At 34.3% G+C, this 22151-nt stretch overlaps 2 protein-coding genes across 2 annotated transcripts; both read left to right on the forward strand.

Moving 5' to 3' along the window:
- The first annotated feature begins 2608 nt into the window (after positions 1-2608).
- LOC8260955 (H/ACA ribonucleoprotein complex subunit GAR1) lies at positions 2609-6585 on the forward strand. The gene is made up of 8 exons (XM_002521070.4): positions 2609-2867; positions 4758-4838; positions 4963-5051; positions 5138-5212; positions 5496-5587; positions 5669-5776; positions 5889-5951; positions 6184-6585. Exons 1-8 carry the CDS (start codon positions 2745-2747, stop codon positions 6315-6317), a joined length of 765 nt encoding a protein of 254 aa, XP_002521116.1. The 5' UTR covers positions 2609-2744; the 3' UTR covers positions 6318-6585.
- An 11302-nt stretch (positions 6586-17887) lies between these two features.
- LOC8260953 (protein SULFUR DEFICIENCY-INDUCED 1) lies at positions 17888-22010 on the forward strand. Its single transcript, XM_025157696.2, has 4 exons — positions 17888-18106; positions 19886-20098; positions 21054-21209; positions 21366-22010. The coding sequence occupies exons 1-4, from the start codon at positions 18014-18016 to the stop codon at positions 21777-21779; spliced, it is 876 nt and encodes a 291-aa protein (XP_025013464.1). The 5' UTR covers positions 17888-18013; the 3' UTR covers positions 21780-22010.
- Positions 22011-22151: the final 141 nt, after the last annotated feature.

Here is a 22151-nt window from a genome sequence, read left to right on the forward strand (position 1 = left end):
AGTCATAATTTTTATTAAATAAGATTAATGATAATTCAAATAAAGAAATAATATGCATCTGAATTTAAATTAAATTTAGTTCAAAAAATAAATAAAAGATAAAAATTAATCATGTAGAGATAATGACAAAAATTTAGTTTCATTTTTTATTTATATCTTTTGATACAATTTATTAATTATTACTAAATTATAAATTTCAATGTACGTAAAATGTACAATTCATTTTGTTCTGCAAATTAATATTATAACTAGTCGTTTATCTGCGCACGATACGTTAATATTATTTTAATTATAAAATTATTTTTTTTAAAATTAAATATTAGTTTATAGAATTTTAGAATCTAATAAAAAATTAACTATTTTTAAATTTTTTTAATTTTTTAAAAAATTTAATATTTAAATAATATATATTAAATCAATTTTAATACTATATAAATTAACATATTAATATAATTGATATTACTATTTTTAAAATTAATATTTATTATACAATTAGAAATTTAATTAATTATTGGATATAATATTTAAGATAACGAGAATGATAAATATCACTTAATAAATTTATAACCAAGATATGGTAAGCAATTAATATTATAATATAAATTACGTGAGTAATAGATATCACTTATTTAATAAATATACACACAATATATAGCAAATTGTTGATAAGTTATTATTTTTGTTTTAATTATATATATGCGTTTGGGTTTGTAATGTTGATCGAGTGTTTAGAAAATAGATTTATATTTTTATATTTAATATGTTATTTTAATTTTTATAAATTATTTCCTCAAACCTACTCTAAAAAATAATTAATTTATCCACTTGTTTCAAATATGATTTTAAAAATTTGAAAATAAATTTGTTTTCCCAATCTTAACGCTAATAAGCTGACTGAAAATGATATAAGATTTGGACAAAGGATCACTTTGTCCCCCAAACTTGTGTCAATGTGCCAAAAAGGCGGAATTTCAATTTTTTTGACTTATAATCTCTAAACTTTTGTTTTAAGGCCGAATGAGTCCAAATTTTATGCGTATATATAAAACACTTATTTATTTATTAACATAAATTAAAAGAATACTACGTTTTAATATTAAAAGGATTTTACTTATTTCTTTTACTTTAATATTTTCTAAAAGTAAAATACTTAACACTTTCTTACCACCTCCCTTAAACACCTCACTTTTTTTTTATCACTGCTATAAATGCTCACTCACTATTCCACCCCCTTACAAAATTCACTATCGACACCACCGCAAAATTAAAATAAACTAATCAAATCTAAAATCCACTATTACTGGGACCTTATTAAACCTGCACTATTATCACTATTTATCTCTGCTGCTCTACCACCATAAACTTAAAATAAACTAATCAATTAGACTTAATAAATCAAAACCCAATTAAATTAGCAAGTAAAAGAAGTCAATGTAGAAGGCTAGAAAAAACCAACTATGAAATAAAAATTACAAAATTGCATACCTAAACCTAAATCAACATGTTGCCTCTTTCAGAACCAAATTAACTTGTTGTCACTGAATCAGAATCATACATCATCAGCACCAAATCCACCTATTATCACAGCTACTATAAAATTTCGCTTACCATCACTATTAAAATCACCCACTGCCACTGGTGCCAAGAAGCCCATCTATTTCTTATAACTTTCATTTAAGAAAAATTAATCTTATCACTTAGCTCGCCACCTTCCTCATTGACGTCTTCATCTAGTGCCATCGTTGTAATAAACTCATCTTTCATCACTACAAAACCTTTTACAAATGTGGTTACCATTAAATCCATACATCATCATCACCGAAAAAAAAATTCATCATATTACATTAAGCTCATATGTCATCACCCGATTAAAAATCCACAACATTTCAAATTCATTTGCCATCATTGTCAAAACACACCACTACAATGGAGGGCAGTAATCGAAATTGTTGTGACTAACAAGGAGAAAGGAAAAAAGAACAAGTGAAGGAAAAAAAAAAGGATGACATTACTATCACGATAATGATTGAGACAAAAATTGAAGAAGTAAAAAAGAAAAAAAAGGAAGAAAATAATTAAATAAAACTATGTTTTAATATTTTTATGTCAAAATATAAGACTCGCACGCCTTTAGCCTATGTTAAAATTCGAAGAGAAACTAAAGTCAACATTTCGATCTGTTTGATTTGAAAAATATGTGGTGGCCTATTTGCCGAAAAAGCTGTAATTCGATCTGTTTGACCTATTGACACAAATTAGGGGCTAAATTGACTCTTTATCCTTTAAAATTTCATATTTAAACCATTTCAAAAAGTAATGAAGTGGGCTTAACTTAACATTCCTTTTTTCCAGGTTTAGCTTTATTATTCAAACTCAAAAGGCCAACTATTTCTTGCTTTACTTTTGGCCCAAGTTAACACCATAAATAGACCTCTCCACTCCCATTACTCACACGAGCCAATCCTTAGCCCTAACCCACAAACTTTGTCCAACCATTACCATCCGTGTGTTCCACGATCATATTATCGCGTGAGTTTTAAGATAGAGCAGGCCATAAGAAAGGACACGTCACCGTATAAGAAATTAAGGGTTTAGCCTCTTGAGCCTTTAGTCCTCTATATTTTTTTACTGTCTCTCTATCTTCTTCCTTTTTGCACTGTGTAACTGTGTTATTATTAGGGTTTTAAACTTAAAGGGTTTTTCTCTCTCTGCTCTTTTTCTCTCTAAGAAAATCAGAGAAGAAGATGGATAGATACACAAGGGTTGAAAAGCCAAAACCTGAATCTCCGATAAATGAAAACGAGATCCGAATCACTTCTGGTGGACCTGTTAGAAACTATATTAGCTATGCTACTTCACTTCTTCAGGTACCTTTTATGCTTATAACTTTCTATATATACTTCTGCTATGCGTTATTGCGTTTTTGCATTTTGGATTTTTCTAAAAGTTGGGTTTTTAAGTTGCTTTTTCTTTTTTCCATTTTCTTATGGGTTTTGATTAATTTGTATAAACATGGCTGCCGGTTCTTTTCAGATTGCGTTTAGTTTCATTTCTAAGATTTGTGTTATAATTGTAATGGGTTTTTCTGAGTATTTTGCTCATATTTTGGGTAATTCCGTTTGTTATTGGCCTCTTTTACTTTGGATTCGGCGAGAATTCTTGATATTCTAGATTTAGTAGGTATTTGGTCTCTACATAATTACATACTTTTGGTTGACAGTTTAATGTCCTTACATTGGCTCAATTGCTCAATTGTTTTGAAGGTTTTGTTCTTTATGCTTTATCCTTAAATTGGCATTATAACCAGCTTTGGGTTAGGAGAGGATTAGGAGTTTGGAAACAAAAGATAAGCCATGCTTGGAATGTCTGGAAGTAAATTAGGAATGACTGTTTGTTGCTTGAAGATTTAAGGAATTTAATTAAAGTCTTAACTTGGCTTTCAGAAGGTCTAGATTTCTGTATGTTCTGCGAAGTTTTTATATATAGCATCTTGTGCTTTCTAATAAGAAACTCCTTCACTTATTAGAAAGCCACAATGGGTGGATTGTGACTTTTCTTCTGTACTTTGATGTATTTAGGAATTTAGATTTTGGATTCATGTTGAATGAGAGGCTATACATTTCTATTCTACTAGTGTATGTATATAGCTCGTTGCATATGGTAGGTTTTTTTTTTTTTTTTTGTTTCTGCCGCAGCTCTAAATGGTTCTGCGAGTGAGTTGGTTAATTTGACTAGATCATATAATCTTATTTGCTTGCTTGCACCATCTCTTTTGTTTTCCTTTTGAGGGTGTATTTGAATGGGGTTGAAGGAGGTTAATGATTAAGGGTTAACCTCTTTAACCTGTGTTTGGCATGCATGGGGATTTAAAGGTTAACCTCCTTACAATGTATTTTGTTAACCTCCTTCTCTCTATGTTAAAGGGGGTTGAGAGTGAAAAGAAAAAAAAACTTATTATTTATTAATTTCAGTAATCTCAATTTAATTTATGAATTTCTTTTTCTAATTTTAATTCGTCTTTTTAAAAACTATAATAAATACGTCCCTAACCTAAGAAGTTGTCTTAGCTAGCAAACGTCCATTAATGTGACTGCCGCATGCTCTTGCATGAGTTTAACCACTAAGACACTAATTATTATTCTTTATCTTTTAGAATTTATTTGACATGGTTGACAATTTTATAGTTACACCTGTAATCATTACGTCCGTAATTTTTACTCTTGTAACTGTCAGCCTCATTTCATTATAACCTAATATAGACGCATCCTGAATGTCAAGATTAGATTCGTCAGTTGGGAAATCATATCCTTTGATAAGAATCTGTTGCTTTTAACTAGAAACTAGTAGCCTGCGGACCTAAAGGTCAGGCATGAGCAATATTAAGCAGTTGCATATAGTGAAGATATTAACTGAGCTCATCAATGCAAAAGTGGCAAGATCATAAGAATCTTAATGAAACAGATTATAAAGTTAGAAAAATAAAAGAAAGAAATAATACCAGCATGGACATATTCTGAAAGCATTCGGGCTTTATTGATGATTTCTTTTTAATATAGAAAATGATTTTGAGATATTCAATTTACATCTGAGCTTCAATGATCTACAGTGATGTTATAAATGTGATAACCATTTATTATGGCTATTAATATAGATATATTTGTATACAGACTAAGAGCTACTGTTCATTGTGTGGTTATTTGTTATCGCTTTTGTTCTTATCGAGTCAATTGTAACTATTTGTTTCTATATTTTACCAGGAAAAACATGCAAAAGAGATAGTCTTGAAAGCAATGGGACAGGCAATCAGTAAGACAGTATCCATTGCAGAGGGTATAAAGGTTAGTGTGCTCTTCAAATTGTCATTACAAGATATAGATCTTTCTCCCACATAACTTTCCCACTTCCCTTTTGCCAAAATAAAGGCTAAACTTAATCTTTTTTTTTTCTTTAATCCTGATACAGAGGAAAAATCCTCGTTTATATCAAGATACTGTCATCAGTTCAGTAAGCATAACTGATGTTTGGGAACCCATTGAAGAGGGCCTGTTACCGTAAGCTTTCTGATGTATTATCATATATATATGTATTCACATGCATGCTTTGTGTCTAGACATCTGATAAGTAACATCTGATGCAGTGTGGAACAGACTCGTCAAGTTTCAATGATCACAATCACCTTATCCTTTAGAGAGCTAAATATAAATTCTCCTGGGTAAATTCATCAATCGATAATGTCTTTTTCTTTTTTTTTTTTTTTTGCAAAAATCAGATTTTGGAAGTAAGATATGGTGGCTAGTTGTTTAGCTGCTTTAAAATTTTCCCTGGGACGTTAAACAAGTGTCTTTTCTTGTTTGCTAATAACCTGAGATCCTTAATGGGAATGGACCTGATATCTGAATCTCTCATTGGTTTGTAATAAAGATTATATACTTGCCAAATGATTATACTTAAGTACTTGTTGAATTTTGTATACTAAGGAAATATTTTGTCGTTAGGTACCAAGCTCCACAGTCTGTGGAACAACCAAAGGAGCAGTATCAGCCGCAGCCCAGACAATCACGTGGTCCATACAATGCTGGTCGTGATGGTACATTATCCAATCAGTTGATAATTCACAATGATGGAAGCATTCTTTTAGCCTAATGCATTTATGCTTTTCAATTTTAAGATTCATATGGGCGGGGACTTGGTCGTGGTAGAGGCAGAGGGCGGGGCTTTGGTCGAGGAAGATATGGGTACGGCAACTATCAGGGAAACTATCAAGGAAATTATCAAGGTAAAAAATGACTACGAATTTGGGGTTTATGTTTTGGTTCTTTCAGTTTATAATGACAGATGGTAGATATATGTTTTAGAGTGTAACCTTCACTTCACACCTTCCCTGATAGATAATGCCGGTTATTCAAATTGGGGGCGTGGTGGTGGGCGAGGCAGAAGTTGGGGTTATCGTGGTAAGTGTTGCTGCTTGAACTGCATTTCCGAAGTCATGTTTAATGTGACATTGATATTCAGTATTAGAACTTTGGACATCATATGTGCCATTGAACTACCAAGTTCTAGATGGTTGTCCTCATAATATGTGCAGTTTCAGATGCTGACTTGACACTGCATTTGCCCATGTGAGTGAAAATGGGAAATGGTAAGAGTGATAATGCTGAGTGTTTGCTCTTGTTACTTTTGAAGGTACTGGGTATGAGAGGGGCAGAGGCGGAGGGGGCAGAGGCTATGGTCGTGGCCGTGGAAGGATGGGTGGCCGTGGAGGAAGAGGAGGAGGTGGTGGTGGTGGTGGTGGTGGTGTTGGTGGCAATCAGGTTTAACAGGGAATGAGTTCTCTTTTTGCTTTAGCTGAATGCTTGCCTTGGCCAGTGGGCTAAATTCTATCTTGAAACTGTTTTTTAGTAGCAAGAAATGTGGGTTATCAAGCAGAGGTTGATTTGTATTTAGTTATCTGCATCATGTGGACATGGGCAAGGCAAGGTTGTTTTTCACTCATTTTTGCATTTAGCCGATAGCAAGAGGAGGCTTGTGATTGCTGTAATTTATTTTACCCTTTGTGGTTGCAGTTATCTTGTTCATATTTTGTTATCCTACTTCTTGATTTCTTCCAAATGCTCATAATATACCAAAAGTGATCCTCCTCGTAAGTTTACAAAGCTCTTCTCCGCAGTGAGTGAAAAATTATGCATCAGCAGCAGCATGCTGTTTTGTGTTCTTCGATTGGCATATCATAATGGCTTACATCAAAAAATATTTCCATTTAGAAAGGCTTCAGCTAACCGGCTCGAATGAAATTGCACTCTTTTGAATCCTGAGTGATCCCCCAGCTTTTCAAGCATTAACGTCGGGGTCTTGGCCTTGTTTGAAGAATGCAAAATAAATATAAGAAAAGCACAAAATCACCAACAACCAAATCTTTTAACAATGAATACGAATCAAATCTGAATTTTTTTTTTCCTTGTAGGAGAAATTCTCTCGAGAAGTCTCGTCCCTGGCTGGAGCCTTTGGATTTAGTTCTTCCTATTTTTCCTATCTTTGTCTCTCCTCTCATCTCTATATATACGTCTATTCTTTACATTTTTCAAACCCTCCGTGTCTTTATATCTTTTCAAAACCTCCACCTTTTGTTTAATCAATCTGTACGGTCTAGTGTTACTCTTTTATGATACTATGGAAAGTGAGAGTTCGGAAATGTCAACTTTTAACGGTATAGATGGTGTTCCATGTAAAGGTCCAAGTCTTGCATTAATTGATCATGATGTGAAAATGGAAGACATTAAGTTTAAGACGGTTGGGAGAATAATTACTGAAAGGAATTTCATCATGAATATGGTGAAGGAGAGTTTTAAAAGTTCTTGCGGCCCAGAAGTTTCATTTACGATAAGCAAAGAAAAGCATAATGTTTACATCTTCACTTTCAAGGAGGAGGAGCTAAATACTATGCTACGAGAGGGCCCTTGGTCCACAGTAAATGCTCATATTGTGCTAAAAGAGTGGCCGCTAGACGAAGTATTGCAGAATATAGATATGGATACCACACCCTTTTAGGTTTAGGTTGTAGGACTACCTCCTGGACAACTGAACGTGGTGAATGCCAAAAGTATTGGAGCCATATTCGATGGGCTGGAGGATGTTGATAAGGATAGGTGTGCTAATCAAGAATGGTCCTTTCTATGAATCAAAGCAAGAATATATGTGGAGAAGCCCCTTCTAGTGAGTTTTAACAATAAAAGGGAAGGAAAACCTAATAGCTGAGTTAACTTTCGGTATGAAAGATTACTCGATTTTTGTTTAGCATATGGAAAGTTAGGGGACCTAGTTAGAGGTTGTAAGAAAGTGAAAAAAGACTTGAGTAACCATGACTTTAGTACTTATAAATGGAAACTTGGGAATTGGCTGAAAGCTACTATGCCATATGCAAGATTGAGGAAGAGACAAGTTGATCTAGAGAAGGGTAAGGAGTTGGCTATGGCGATTGAGGGGCTGAAGATTCGAGATATTCAAAGGAATGGTAAGGAACGACGTTTTCCGACGGCACGTGAAAAGATTATCATCACGGGTCCATGCTCGGGTGAGGGGGGATTGTGTCTTGGAAAGGTGTCGGACATCCTTATCCTGCCGTTACAGATACAGAGAAGTCCAGTTGCTCAATGAGGCAGAGTGCCAAAGAAAGGAGCTGTGAGGTAAGTAAGGAAACCTCGAAAAGTCAACCGAGGACAGGTTTATCAGATACTTCCTCTCAAGAATATTTATTTAAGGTTGACTTCGAGCAGTATGTCAAGGAGGGATGGCTTGATAAGTCAGATGATAAAGTCACAAGTTTTAGTGAGAACATTTCAGAAATGCAGGTTAGTGATTAATACTATCCTCTCGATCCTTCAGCTAAAATGAACCCGAGCCCCACCTACTTCCCAGACTTTGATCCCAACCCATAATTCCCAAAAGCCTAATAGACTTTATCTATTGGTCAGACCTTTAAAATCTTAGCCCAATGACCCAACCCCTCAAAACGCCATCTGGAGAGTGACCATGATATCTTAAATTTAACCTAATATATCCTAAACTTTTATCCAATCCTTAAACGTTTAAAAATGAAGATCAATAGAGCCCATTGGAGACATTAGTCCTTCTATCGGCCCAATTACTTGAACCTCTTCACAATCAAGTCCCTTTGGATATTAGTTGTTCTGATAGGAATGATGTAAGTATAACCAGCTCAGCTGAGAAGGAAGAGCAACCTAGAAATGTTTCATCCACCCAGATTTTTCTAGAAGATAGCTCAAGAGGAAGATGGAAGATAAGAGTAAGAGCAGGTCAAACTAGTAGTTCTCGGGTTAGTATTGTCGAGATTGTGGATGTAGAAGATATAAGTGGCGATGTGGGTAAGTCAAAAAATGAGGTTGGGCCCTCATTTGCTGGAAAGGCCAAGGTGCCACCTACATAATAAGGGTCATCTTGTGGAATTACAGAGGTATCGGGCAACCTTTGACAATCAGGAGACTTTAGTTTATGTGCTGAAAATAAAGCCCACGTTTGGTTTTCCTTTCAAAAACCAAAAATAGAATTGTGGTGGGTTTTACAAATACTTTTTATGTTGAGCCTGAGGGTTCTAGGGGAGGGTTGGCCTACTAGTGGGGAGTGGATATTGTGGTAAGGGTGCTAGACAGTTCTCGTCATTTCATACGCACGAAATGTACGATGATGGAGGGTACTTGGTTGCAACATTTTTGTACGAGGACCCAGATAAGAGATTCAAGAATTCTATGTGGGATGAAATTGGCCGGTTAAAGCCCCAGGATGATGGCCCATGGTTATGTGCAGGTGATTCTAACATGGTATCCTCTTTGACTGACAATGTTGGGCGGATCCCGGTTTGCAGTTGTTTGTTGCATCAATACCACGATTTTATGGATGGTAATCTATTGATGGAGGTTGCTTTTAAGGGTCCGTCTCTAACTGGGCCTAATAATTGGGTGGGTAGTGAGGCTATGGCTGCACGTTTGGATAAAGTGTTGGTGAACCCTCAGTGGAAGCTTCTATTTGATAAAGCTTTGATCATATATGAGGCACTCATCGAGTCAAATCATTGGCCCTTGATTCTAGACCTTTGTGTACAAGCCAGGAGGTATAGACGAGTTCTTCATTTCGAGAGTAAGTGGTTTCTTAATCCTAATTGTAGTGATTTGATTGCCAAGTCTTGGGAAAAGGATGATCATGGGAAATTAAAAGCTTGCAAAAAGGCATTAATGAGCTGGGACAGAAAGGTCTTTCGAAAAAATTTACAGTTAGAGGAAACTGATTAGTGAAATTGAGAGGATTAGAGCAGTGCCTTATACTGATCTAAGTCGTAATTAAGAAGTTGATTTGGTTAAAAGGCTGGATGAGGTGTGGAAGGTTAAGGAAATCCACTAGCTTCAACGATCCCGCATTCAGTGGCTGAGGGAAGGAGATAAGAATTCCAAGTTTTTCCATCTCTCTACAATAAATAAAAGGCAAAGGAATTAGATTGTCCGACTTAAGAATGACGAAGGGAGCTGGTTGGAAAACAAAAGAGATATTGAGGGCCATATATTGGATTTCTATAAGAAACTATATGCCTTTGAGCCATAGATAAAGGAGGATCGAATAATGGAGATGGTGAAACATGTAGTGATTGTGGAAATAGATTCTGCTCTTACAAAACCAGTGCTAGATTGTGAAATTAAAAGAGTTGTTTTTAAGCTGGGTGGGCTTAAAGCCCCGAGCCTATATGGGTTCTCTAGGGTATTCTTTCAATCCCAATGGGCGATGGTAGGGAACCAAGTATGCAGAGCAATTAAGCAATTTTTTGAGTCGGGTTTTATCCTAAAAGAGCTTAAGCATACCTTTATAACCCTCACACCAAAAGTCCTTCACCCTATTAAAGTTACCCAATTCAGACCCGTAAGCCCTCACTAATTTTTTATATAAATTTCTAGTAGATAAGTTGAAGCCTATAATGAATGACATCGTTTCTCCAAACCAAAATGCTTTTATGCCTAATCGAGCTATTGAAGATAATCTAATCCTAGCACATGAAGCTTTCCACTACCTAAGCTCGAGATGTAAGGGAAACAATCACTATATGGCAGTTAAGCTGAATCTATACAAGGCATATGATCGGATACATTAGTCCTTTCTAGAAAAGGTTTTGAGAAGAATGGGGTTTCATGAATGGGTGGTGAAAAGGATTATAGAATGCACAACAATGGTCAATTACTCAGTGTTGATTAATGGGAAACCATCTACCATGTTTTCCCATTTGCGGGGAATGCGTCAAGGTGACCCGTTGTTGCCTTGCTTATTTCTGTGTGTGTCTGAAGCATTGACTAGTCTGCTAGAGAGCGCAATGATGAACAAAAGGTTGAATGGTTTGAAGCTTAATCGGTATTGCCCTCTTATTATTAGCACTTTATTTGAAGACGATACCCTGTTATATGGGAAGGCCTTAGTGCAAGAGGTTGACTGCTTTAAACAAGTGCTTCAACAATTTAGTGGAGCATCGGGGCTTAATATTAATCTCTAGAAGTCTCATGTGATGGTTAGTAATGGTATGCTGGAAATGCAGAAAAGGGATGTTTTAAGAGTTCTCAGTATGCAGGAAATGATCCCAAAGGATTCTTACTTGGGAGTCTTGATACTGTAGGGAAAATCTAAAGGGAAAATGCTTAAATTTATCGAAGAAAGGGCTATTAAAAAGACCTATGGGTGGCAACAAAAACTTTTTGTCCCAAGCGAGAAGAGAAATTTTGATCAAATTCGTCCTCACAGTGATTCCTGGTTATATAATAGGATGTTTCAAACATCCAAAGTTTTTTTGTCAAAAACTCAATAGTATTCTAGCTCGATTTTGGTGGGATGGTCCTAATTTGGACAGAATAATTCATTGGAAAGGTTGGGGTACAATGACTCTGATGAAAGAATTTTTTGGTCTGGGTTTCAAAGGTTTTGAGGATTTCAAGAAAGCTTGTTTAGCCAAACAATGTTGGCGACTGCTCCATAATAGAGATAAGCCTTGGGCCAAAGTGCTAAAGGACCTATATTTCCCCCATGGAGAACTTTTGAATGATGAGTCTAAGAGAAATCAGCCATGGATATGGACTAGTATGTTGGATGGCATGAAGGTATTGAAAGAGGGTATAAGGGCGAATATAGGGGATGGAAAGAGTACATATATCTAGGGAGAGAAGTGAATCCCGTCTTTGGAAAATTTTAGTCTTTCGGCATTTAAAGGACCTAGGGGTGACATTTATAAGGTGGCACACCTGATGAGAAATGAGAGAAAGGTCTGGAGCATATGCAACCCTAATGAAGCTTGAGCAATTCTTGAGATTCCTATAGCAAGAAAGGGGAGACCTGATCAATGGATATGGCACTTCACACCAATGGAGTTGTAATACCCAAAATTTTCTTTTAATAATGATAATATTAATAATAATTAACAAATAAATTTTTATTTAAATAAATTTTACCTTACTTTTTATTTGGTTTAATCGGAATGATTTTTAAATGCAATTTTGAATTAATGCTAGACAAATAAAGGAGTTATTTTTCATATCCTTTGATTTTTAAGAAATTAATTAAGTAAATTATTTGAGAAATAAAATATATTTTTTGTTATTCATATTTTTTCCTCCAAATGAATATATATAAATTAAATTCTATATTTGAGAATTATGGAAGAATTTGTAAAGAATATTTATAACATAATTAAAGGAAAAAGGAGCATTTTAATTAGCTAATGGTATTAAATTTTAATTGAAAAATATTTAGCAAATTGATTAATTAAATTAATTGTGTGTTAAGATTAAATTGGAAAATAATTTGAAATAAGGATTAAAGGTATAATTTTATTAATATGGGGTTATAATGAAAATTTGTATGTTTGGTATTTTTATAATTAAATATGTCGGCAAGGGCTTTTTGGTAATTTTACATTTAAAAGCAAGAGTAAATATGTAATTGTGTATTTTCAATAATTCTAATTTGGCCCAAATCAAATAGTTAGGGGTTTAATTGAAAAGCTAAAGAAAAGTTTAAGGGTTAATTGAAAATTTTACACGACGAAATTGTTGTAATTAAAAAAGTTGAGGGACCAAATGGTAAGAGAGAAAAGTTCAGGGACCCTTTGTTGATGTAAAGAAGAAAGGAGGGGATCGGGGAAGAAGAAGGAAGAGAGAGGAGTGTCATCCAGTGGTGTTGGGTCCCGGAGGCGCCGAGATGCCGGCCGAAAGCGCTGTTGGCGTCGGCAAGTGCAGCAGCTGTGGCAGCAGCAGCTACGGATGCGAGGAGCGGCGAAAAACGCAAGGAAGAAAAGGTAGTTGTCGACACCGTTCATGGCGTTTCCGCCGGAGTTGGCGGCTGAGTCGGGTGGCTATTGACTCCCTGCGGCTTGGGCTTCATTTTGGTGGCAAAGGCAACACCAATGGTGGCCGGAATTGGAAGTTCGCGGTGGAGAGAGAAAGTGGGTGGCAGCCGCGTTTTCTGGCTTTTCCGGCGAGCTTCGGCGAGCTTTGGCCGATCGAAGGACATATCCGGACTCTCCTCAACTCAAGCTTCGCAATGGCACCGGTTTCGTGGCGATCGAACTTCGTTTGTAAATCGACAGCTGAAATCGTCCGTAAATCCCTCCGGATGATCGGGGGTTGGATCGAAAAATCGGGAGCGAGGATCGTCATCAGCACGTCAGTTCGAGTCTGTTGGTGCGTTCGGATTGTCGATCGGACTCTGGCGGCTGGAGGCGAGTCAACCGAGCGATCAAGCGTCTCGGTAATTTTCTCTGGCCCGCTAATTTTAAAATTCTTTAGTAAATTATATGTTTATTGAATTGTGTTGAGCATTAGCGATATTGTGTGTTAAAATATTTTGTTTACCTTAGATCGTGTTTTGTGATGTGTGGCGGAGTCGGGAAAATAGTGAAGTCATGGGGACCCGACTCCCGTTAAAATGAATTGTTGAATGTTTGAAGTGTTTTCTGGCAAGTCCTGGACCCGTTTTCCGGGGGGTAAATGTATGTATTATAGGGGAGGTTCTGCCGAATTTTCGGCAGAATTTACCCGAGTCGAGATTTTTAGACAGTCAGTCCTAGGAATCTAGACCTAGGGTTAATTGTCAACTCTTCAGCTTATTGATAAATTGTTTTCGTGATTAGATATATCCGTCAGTTCGGCTCGCTCCACCTGAGGCATCGGAGCAGAGCTAGGAGGTCATCAAAGCTGTGAGTTAAAGTCATATATATGTTATGCACGTGTCATGCACAAATTTTAAATAGCTATTGTGATTAATTGATTTCATGTTTAGATTATTCATTTAATTACTATTCATATATATCATGCTCTTTGATTACTATTCATATATATCATGTTTTTTATCACTAAATTTATTATTGCCTGATGACTCGGGATGGGACGGCAGTAGAACATACTATTTTGATGAGTGCATCAGTATAAATCCGAGAGTGATAGAAAATGGGTAAAATGGTAAAAGCCCTAGTCGAGCATTGCTCTCTGGGCTGAGTAGAGTGAGTGTACCGGAGTAAAAGTCCCTAGTCGAGCATTGCTCTCTGGGCACAGGCTTATTTGGAAACCTAAGTGGCCATACTAGAGTTAAGGACCATGGTCGAGCTATGCTCTTTGGGCGCCAGTCTTATTGGAGTAAGAGAGCCGAAAGGCTAAGAGTGTTAGTGATAATTAAGTGTCTGAAGTGGATTTAAGGACCATGGTCGAGCCTCGCTCTCTAGGCACCAGTTTTGTTAAAATGAGAGAGAGAGTCGAGATGTTTGGTGTTGGGATTAGGATTCTGCTGAGGTACTCCGTCCCATAGTGTGTGAAAATTATTTTATATAAGCATGACATGACACGCTTATTTTTGCATGACTTATTATTTATTTCACATTAAATAAATGTGTTATGGAAGTGTTGTAAATATTTTTGGATATATGATTTTAACTCACTCTCGAGACTGATAGTCTCAATTTTACTATTTTTCATATTTGTGATTGTTAGTCTTCCCGCGGCTCTTATCTAGCAACCTGACTCCTTCATCATCGGGTGATGAAATTGGTTTGGTATGTTAACTTATAAAATCTTAGATTTTCCGCAGTAGAAATAATGGACTTGTCAGTTGTAAATTATTGTAGTTTCGGGTCTTGCCTAATTCTTCAGGCAGACCAAATTAAATGTGCAGAATTTAATGGTTAAGAAATTGTAACATTAGTGATATTAGAGGAGATGTAATTAAGTTAATGAGTGTTAGGCTTAATACGGGATTCGGTGGCCTTACGCCTACCCATTTCCTAGTGCCAGTCACGGGCCCACAGATCGGGTCATGATAGGAGTGTATACAGTAAAATTGGGGTATGGGCAAGCCAGGAAAGGAGAAGCCAAGAGAGTTCACCCAAACTCATTTTTTATGGTGCAACCCGAGATCTGGAAATAAATTTGGAGCTCTAAGGCCCCGCCCAAGATAGTGAATTTTATTTAGAGAGCAACGGTTAATGCCCTACCTGTATAAGAAGAGACTTGGTCAAAACCCGTTATGCTCGATATATGGTGAGGGGGAAGAGACAGTGGAGCACATGTTATTCTTCTGTTTGCATGCAAAAGCTACATGGTTCTTAAGTCAGTGGGGCTATCAACTCTCAAAAGTGGATTTTACTATTGATTGGTGGTGTGCGGTGAATGAGAGACTTGGGAGAAGTGACTCTGGAGTAACTACATCACAGATTGTATGACCTATTGGAGCATTTGGAAGGCCAGGAATTGTGCGATCTTTAAGAAGAAATAACCTAAGCCTGAGTCCACTGTTGCCCTTACTAGAAAGTATATTGAAGCTTTAGATGAGGCGCTACGCCCTCAAAAGGAAGTCGAGAGTCCTAAAATGCGTTCCTTAGCTTAATCTGACAATGTACGGGTTCCCCCTCCAGCGGATTTCCTCAAGTGCAACTCAGATAGAAGGTCATTCTTTCATATTCTGGACTTGAAAGGTAGTGGTTGGGGAAGCTTATGTTCTAAAGAAAGCTATCTGGCTAGCATCAAAGATTGGTGCGAGGAAGGTTTTGTTTGAAACAGACACTCTGATGCCCATTATAGAGCTGTTTAATGCAATGAATATTTGCCTTAAAAAAGAAACCAAATCTTTTAGTAAAATTGAGCGCAATTGCCCATCAGACATTACTCATAGTTTGTTACTTGGCCACCATTCTGGGCGCACTAATATTCTTGCGTATTAAACTCTAATGAGAAATTGGGCACTAGCGGTAAGAAATAATTAACGAAGAAATTAGTTTACAGAGTTTGTCATTTTGGCCTTGATTTTTAATTTTAAAAAATTTGGTTAATCGGTTGTTTTTTTAATTTAAGAATTGATTGTAAACTGAAATAGGTAATTACATTTTTACTATTAATTTTTATAATTTCTTCTTATGTATATTTAGATATATATTATTTTTATATAATATTTAAACATACTTTTTAAATATTTACATTCATATATTTTTTTTAAAAGAATTGCACATAATTTTTAAAATTTGAGATCTCTATAAATAGATAGGACATCATCAATAATCAACCAAAATTAAAGACTATTCACCACAAATTCGTTATAAATATTTGTTTTTAAAGCCTTAGTTTCTAGCAACTTACTTACAAATCTTATTTCTTTGCATTTATTTTGTTTATGTTTTGTTTCAAACGTCAACGGTTAATTTAACAAATTAAATACAAGATTAGTACATTATACATTTAAATTTGTTTATTATAAATCACAATTAATTTTTATAGTATTTCTTGAGAATTTAATCAAATTATTAAGAGAATTTACGAATTTACAAGTTTTAATCTAAAAAATCATTAAAAGTACATTGATTACAATCAATTTTTATTTTTGTTTTTCTCCAAACATATTTTTAGGCGAGACAATTTCCACCGTTGGCCAAAATAACAATGATTCCAAACAGATCCCAATATGAAAAATAACTTCTCTTGTTTTCATCCCTATAGAAATTACTCTCCCAAGACTCCCTGTTTTTCGTTTTATTTTTAAATAAAAAATATGTGGTAATTTACTTTTTAGGCTTTAACATATTAATACACATCCTTTCAAGAAAAAAAAATTAATATACAGACACATAAATCAATATATGATTTATTAGATTGAAAAAAGAAAAAAAAGCAGTAGCAAAGTTATATTTTATTTATAGCAGCAAACATCTTGGTACATAATTCTGTCTATGTTCATTGCCTCTGCACGTGAGATCTTCCAGACATCCGAATTTCTTATTTTATCAAAGCTAAATTTGATATTAAGAAAAAAAAATATCAAATCGTGCATGACTTGTGAATGTCACGACTAGCAATTGCTGATCATTATGTTCTATTATTTTGTGAAATTAGCGATAAAACTAAAAATTACTAAAAACAACTATTTTTTTTAAAGATTAAAAATTAGACTCAATATTAATTTTAAATAATAAAATATATATATATATATATCGTTTTAGTTGTAGTATATACATTAAAACTGGCTGAAAATATTTTAATTTTTTAATTCGTTGAATTGTACCTTGACTGCATTTAAGGCCAGGTTCACATACTTCCTAAGGCATTTGTATGAAATTAAGCATTCACTTTCAATTTCTATTTGGCAGCTGAGATTTTAGATTGATTCGCCTTTAGCGACAGTCCCTCATTGCAACATGACGTATTCTCTTGCCCTCCTCACAATGTTCTTCACGGTATCGCTCAAACGACAACCGCAAACTAAATTTTTATTTCGTTTTAATAATATGATAATAATAATAATAATATTGTTATTATTGATGATGTGGAACCTAAATCTGACACTTTACTATAAAATCTACATCATTTTGAGAGAGCTGAAACGAAATTATAGAAATAAATATAAAATGAAAGATTTATATCAATAAATATTTATGAGCCATTAATGAAATATTCAAATTAAAAAAATTATTGAGAGGCGATAAGTATCTGAAAAATAAATAATGTAAGAATTGTTTTGCCTCGAGAACAATAATAATCTATATGCGATATGTATAAGTAAAAAGAATTAGTATATATATAAAATATAGATTTGGAAATTACTAATGTTAAAAAAAGAAATAGTGTCTTAAATGATTGGTACCAAGAGGGCATTGAAAATGAAATGGGAGTGGAACAAGAAAATAGATTGATTCAAGCAGGGGAGCAAACAGGGATCGACACGTGTCACAAACACCACGTTACACATTGCAACAGATTGAGTATTAAGAAGAGCATACATTAAAGAACAAAGACAACCTGCTTGTCCAAGTTCATTTGGAACCCCATTTCATTCATCTGCGAATATACATATATATATATTTGGACCCACTTTCACCCTCCCTCTCTTTCTTCAAAGGTTAGAACTCTTTCTCCAGTCTCCTCAGTTCTCTGATTATTCTCGCTCATTGTATCAAAGAGTGCAAAAGTGTCTTACACAGAAAGACAGAGAGAGATTAATAATGGAAGGGAACTCTAAAAAGAAGGATCTTTTCCATGTTATTTACAAGGTTCCTTCTGGTGATGGTCCTTATGTTAAAGCCAAGCATGCTCAGGTTTCTCTTTTATCTGTCTATCTATCTATCTATCTATCTCTATATGTATACATACACGTATATACACATATAAGTTATGCTTTGTTTTCTTTAATTCCTGACTGCTGCTGTATTATCTTTTTCTTTTTGATTTTGTTTCTGGTTTTAATGATTGATCATCTACATTCTAAACTCACCAACTAAAGTACTTCACTTGTTGACTAGCTTTCTATATATTTCTCTTCTGCTTCAATATATGTATGGTATGGATCCATTTCATCTTAATTATAGAGCTTTCTTGAATTTATGTGCGTACTTATGTTTCTATTTCTCTATCTATCTTAATTCTGAAATTAAATGGAAAGTGGAAACCCTTAATTGTAACTCAAAACTCTACAGTTACTTTGCCCCTTACACTAGTCATTGGATCTTCTTCTATTTTCTCTTCCTTTTCTTTTTATTCTTACACCTGGCTAGCTATAGTATTTACTCTTTTAATGAACTGAAAAAAACAACAACAGTCATCTAAGTAATCGTCCGAGAAATGAAAATTCATGATTCTTAATTAAACCAATTTCTTGATTCTTAACTAATTCTCTTTCTTTCTTTTTTCTTCAATCATTAATTGAAATGGCTCCAGCTGAATTCTAGGACTTCACCAGTACTGATTTCCTATTTTAATTTTGTTACAATAGAAACCCTAGAATCTTTAAACAGTAACACATACAAGATCTAGTGGTGAGTAGGACTCAAATTAAGGATCACTTTCCACTTAATTTTCTTTTCTTGTTGATAAGCCTTTTGCGTGGTTTAGCTTTTCCCTCTTTCTCTGCTTTAAATTCCATGATTGCTGCTGTATGGACATGAATAGTAGGTGCGAACTTGAATCATAACCCTAAATTTCAAATGCTTATTATATTTTTTTTTCTTTCTGGTCCAGTGATAATACTAAAATTGTCTTGGTTATACCTTGCAAGCGAAATAAATAAATCATCATTCATCATATTCATTATTGAGACCATTAATTGTTCTTATATTATGTTCCATAATTATTATATATAATATACACACAATTTAATAAACAGCTATATTGATTATTGTTCAAATAATTAGTTACTTGCAATTAATTTCCTGATCTGGTGAGTGGATAAGATTAAAATTGCTTGTTCAACATATTTTCTTTTCTTTTTTATTTTTTGAAAAAACAAAATGATTTTCTCGTATTTTTGAAACGAATTTCTAAGAGTGCTATATAAATGTGTGTGTGTGTGGCTAAAGCTTCTTTTCTGGCCAACTTGATGGACAGTATCTGGTCCACTATCTCATTCCCATAATTTCATTATTTGAATGAAAACGTCAGAGTGTCTTGTCCTTTCCTGCTGGTTCAGATGGATTGAATCATTCCTTATTCCACTCCAAATTCATAGTGGTATCTAAACTTCAACTCGGTCTTAAAAGAATAATGATAAACATCTCATCTTCTATCATTGTTTTCCAACTCAAATCTCAGAACTTATTCAGTCAGTGAATTGCTTGGTACTATTATAGAAGGTAATGATGAACTTAATTAGAGCATATACGTAACTTATATAAAAATCAAGCTAGAGCTAACTTTACGTACCCTAGCTAATTGACATGGACAGTGATCCTCAACTTTATTGATAATTAACTATTTGTCTTATATCATTTTCTTTTGGGTTGTATTGCATGTCTCTTTGTAATGGTAATGAAGCATATAGTACGTACGTACGTAGTTCAATTATCAAGAAGCTAAATTATTAGACACTCCTTGAGTTTTAGTTGGTTCAGAAAGACCCAGAAGCAGCAATAGTATGGTTCTGGAAGGCAATAAATGCAGGAGATAGAGTAGATAGTGCACTTAAGGACATGGCAGTGGTGATGAAGCAAGTAGACCGAACTGAAGAAGCCATTGAAGCTATCAAATCATTCAGAGGACGGTGCTCAAGAAATGCACAAGAATCACTCGATAATGTCCTTATTGACTTGTACAAGGTATGACTTACTTGCACCATTGTTTTCTTTCACTACCAAGTGATCTTATGCTACTTTATGCCCCGAATGAGATATCCTCCCACTTGATGAATGTTAAAAATATTAAAACTATTTTTGGGACTTTAATTCTTCAACTAATAGCGCTATAATGAAACAGTAATAAGCTCAATATATTATGTCATTACCACATATAATATAACTGGATGTGTATCACGTATTTGAACCTCGGCGTTCTTTTTGCTTAGAAGAATGGTATTAAAAAAAAGCCTATGTATTATTCACGCACATATGTGTAATGTAAACAAACTATCATGAATAATAACAGAATAGAAAATTCACGAACTAGATCTTTTATTATTAGTTAACTAGTTAATTTCATTTGACTAGGTTTTAAATTTGTTTTAGCAATCTCTTTATTTTCTGACACTGTTGCTTCTTCTTTTTTTTTTTTTTTTGTCGAAGCATTTTGATTAAATGCCATAATTTTCTCCTTTTATTTTTTATTGATATTAGTCATTATACCTAACATATTTATGGCATTTCAACTATTGAATAGTTAAAGAAAAAAAAAGAAGAAGTAAAAAGTATATTGTGTTCAACTTCATTGTGTTATTCACATGATGGATTGGTTACGAGAGCTCCATTTAATATTGAGGTTGAAAAGCTATTTTTTCCGACCTTAATTTTTATTTTATATTGTTTTTTAAGTTTTGAAAATTGCTTTTGCCAAAAGCAAGTGAATTGATGTTTTTTTTTTTTTTTTTGAAAAAGCTAGTTTGAGAAACGCAGTTACTAAAAAATTTAAAAAATCAATATTTTATTAAATCGAAAAATTTGGAACATGCTTTTTGAACACCTAACAGCAATTTCAAACACATTCTAGGTAGTTAGCTAGAGTTCCTTTTTTGCATAAAAATAAAATGTTATCTTACAGACAGTATTGTTCCTATTGCAGAAATGTGGGAAAGTAGAGGAGCAGATAGATTTGCTAAAGAGAAAACTAAGATTGATTTACCAAGGAGAGGCTTTCAATGGCAAACCCACAAAAACTGCACGCTCTCATGGCAAGAAATTCCAGGTTTCTGTGGAGCAAGAAACCTCCAGATTACTGGTACTGGTACCTTGCTTGCTTTTTCTTCATTATCTACCAAACTCTACATTGCAAATATTCAATTAAGAAGTATCCTAGGTGTAATAATTAATATTTAATCATTTTTTCTATAAGTTGTATTACCATTTTTAATTATGAATATCTCATTCACAACAGGGCAATTTGGGATGGGCCTACATGCAAAAATCAAACTTCATGGCAGCAGAAGTAGTGTATAAAAAAGCCCAAATGATTGACCCCGATGCGAATAAGGCCTACAATTTGGGCTTTTGTCTGATAAGGCAAGCCCGATACGATGAGGCCCGACAGATTCTTCAAAATGTATTGGAAGGTAGATTCCCGGGTTCAAATGATTGTAAATCAAGAAAAAGAGCTCAGGAATTGTTAATGGAAATGGAATCAAAGTTGCCTCCACCTGAACTAACAAATAGAATTGGGATTAATGTCGATGGCGATGATGATTTTGTTAAAGGGATTGAGCAAATGATGAATAAATGGGCTCCATCTAGACCAAAAAGGCTTCCAATCTTTGAAGAAATCTCTTCATTGAGAGATCAATTAGCATGTTAACATTTCACTTTTTAATTTTAATTTTAATTTGTGGGTGTGAGTGTGTGAGATTGGTTGAGGTTCTGAGGTGATAATGGTTGTCTTTTATTTTTCTAGTCATTGTTTAAGTGTCTAGAAATAAGGACATAGCCTTTTGTATATATATATATATATATATGTATATGTACTTTCTTTGGAAAAACCCATAAGCTTGGGGTTTCTGCCAATAAAAAAGAAACTATTCGAAACAAATGGTTCAATTATTTTTCTATTCTGAAATTATAAAAATAAGTAAATTAATCTATTAAAACAACATAGTAAAAAAATAGTAACTAAACAAATTATAAAATCTAAATAGTGAAATAAAACTTAGAAATTTGAAATAGCACAATT

The sequence above is a fragment of the Ricinus communis genome, chromosome 7 (assembly GCF_019578655.1).
Source record: "Ricinus communis isolate WT05 ecotype wild-type chromosome 7, ASM1957865v1, whole genome shotgun sequence".
Lineage (NCBI taxonomy): Eukaryota > Viridiplantae > Streptophyta > Magnoliopsida > Malpighiales > Euphorbiaceae > Ricinus > Ricinus communis.

What these genes read in the sequence shown, in the direction of transcription:
- LOC8260953 (XM_025157696.2), top strand. Translation starts at nt 18,014, where the DNA reads ATGGAAGGGAACTCTAAAAAGAAGGATCTTTTCCATGTTATTTACAAG. An exon ending in TTAAAGCCAAGCATGCTCAG is followed by an intron (nt 18,107 to 19,885) that starts GTTTCTCTTTTA and finishes CTTGAGTTTTAG; the next exon opens with TTGGTTCAGAAAGACCCAGA. An exon ending in AAGAAACCTCCAGATTACTG is followed by an intron (nt 21,210 to 21,365) that starts GTACTGGTACCT and finishes CATTCACAACAG; the next exon opens with GGCAATTTGGGATGGGCCTA.
- LOC8260955 (XM_002521070.4), top strand. Translation starts at nt 2,745, where the DNA reads ATGGATAGATACACAAGGGTTGAAAAGCCAAAACCTGAATCTCCGATA. An exon ending in CCATTGCAGAGGGTATAAAG is followed by an intron (nt 4,839 to 4,962) that starts GTTAGTGTGCTC and finishes ATCCTGATACAG; the next exon opens with AGGAAAAATCCTCGTTTATA. An exon ending in ATTGAAGAGGGCCTGTTACC is followed by an intron (nt 5,052 to 5,137) that starts GTAAGCTTTCTG and finishes CATCTGATGCAG; the next exon opens with TGTGGAACAGACTCGTCAAG.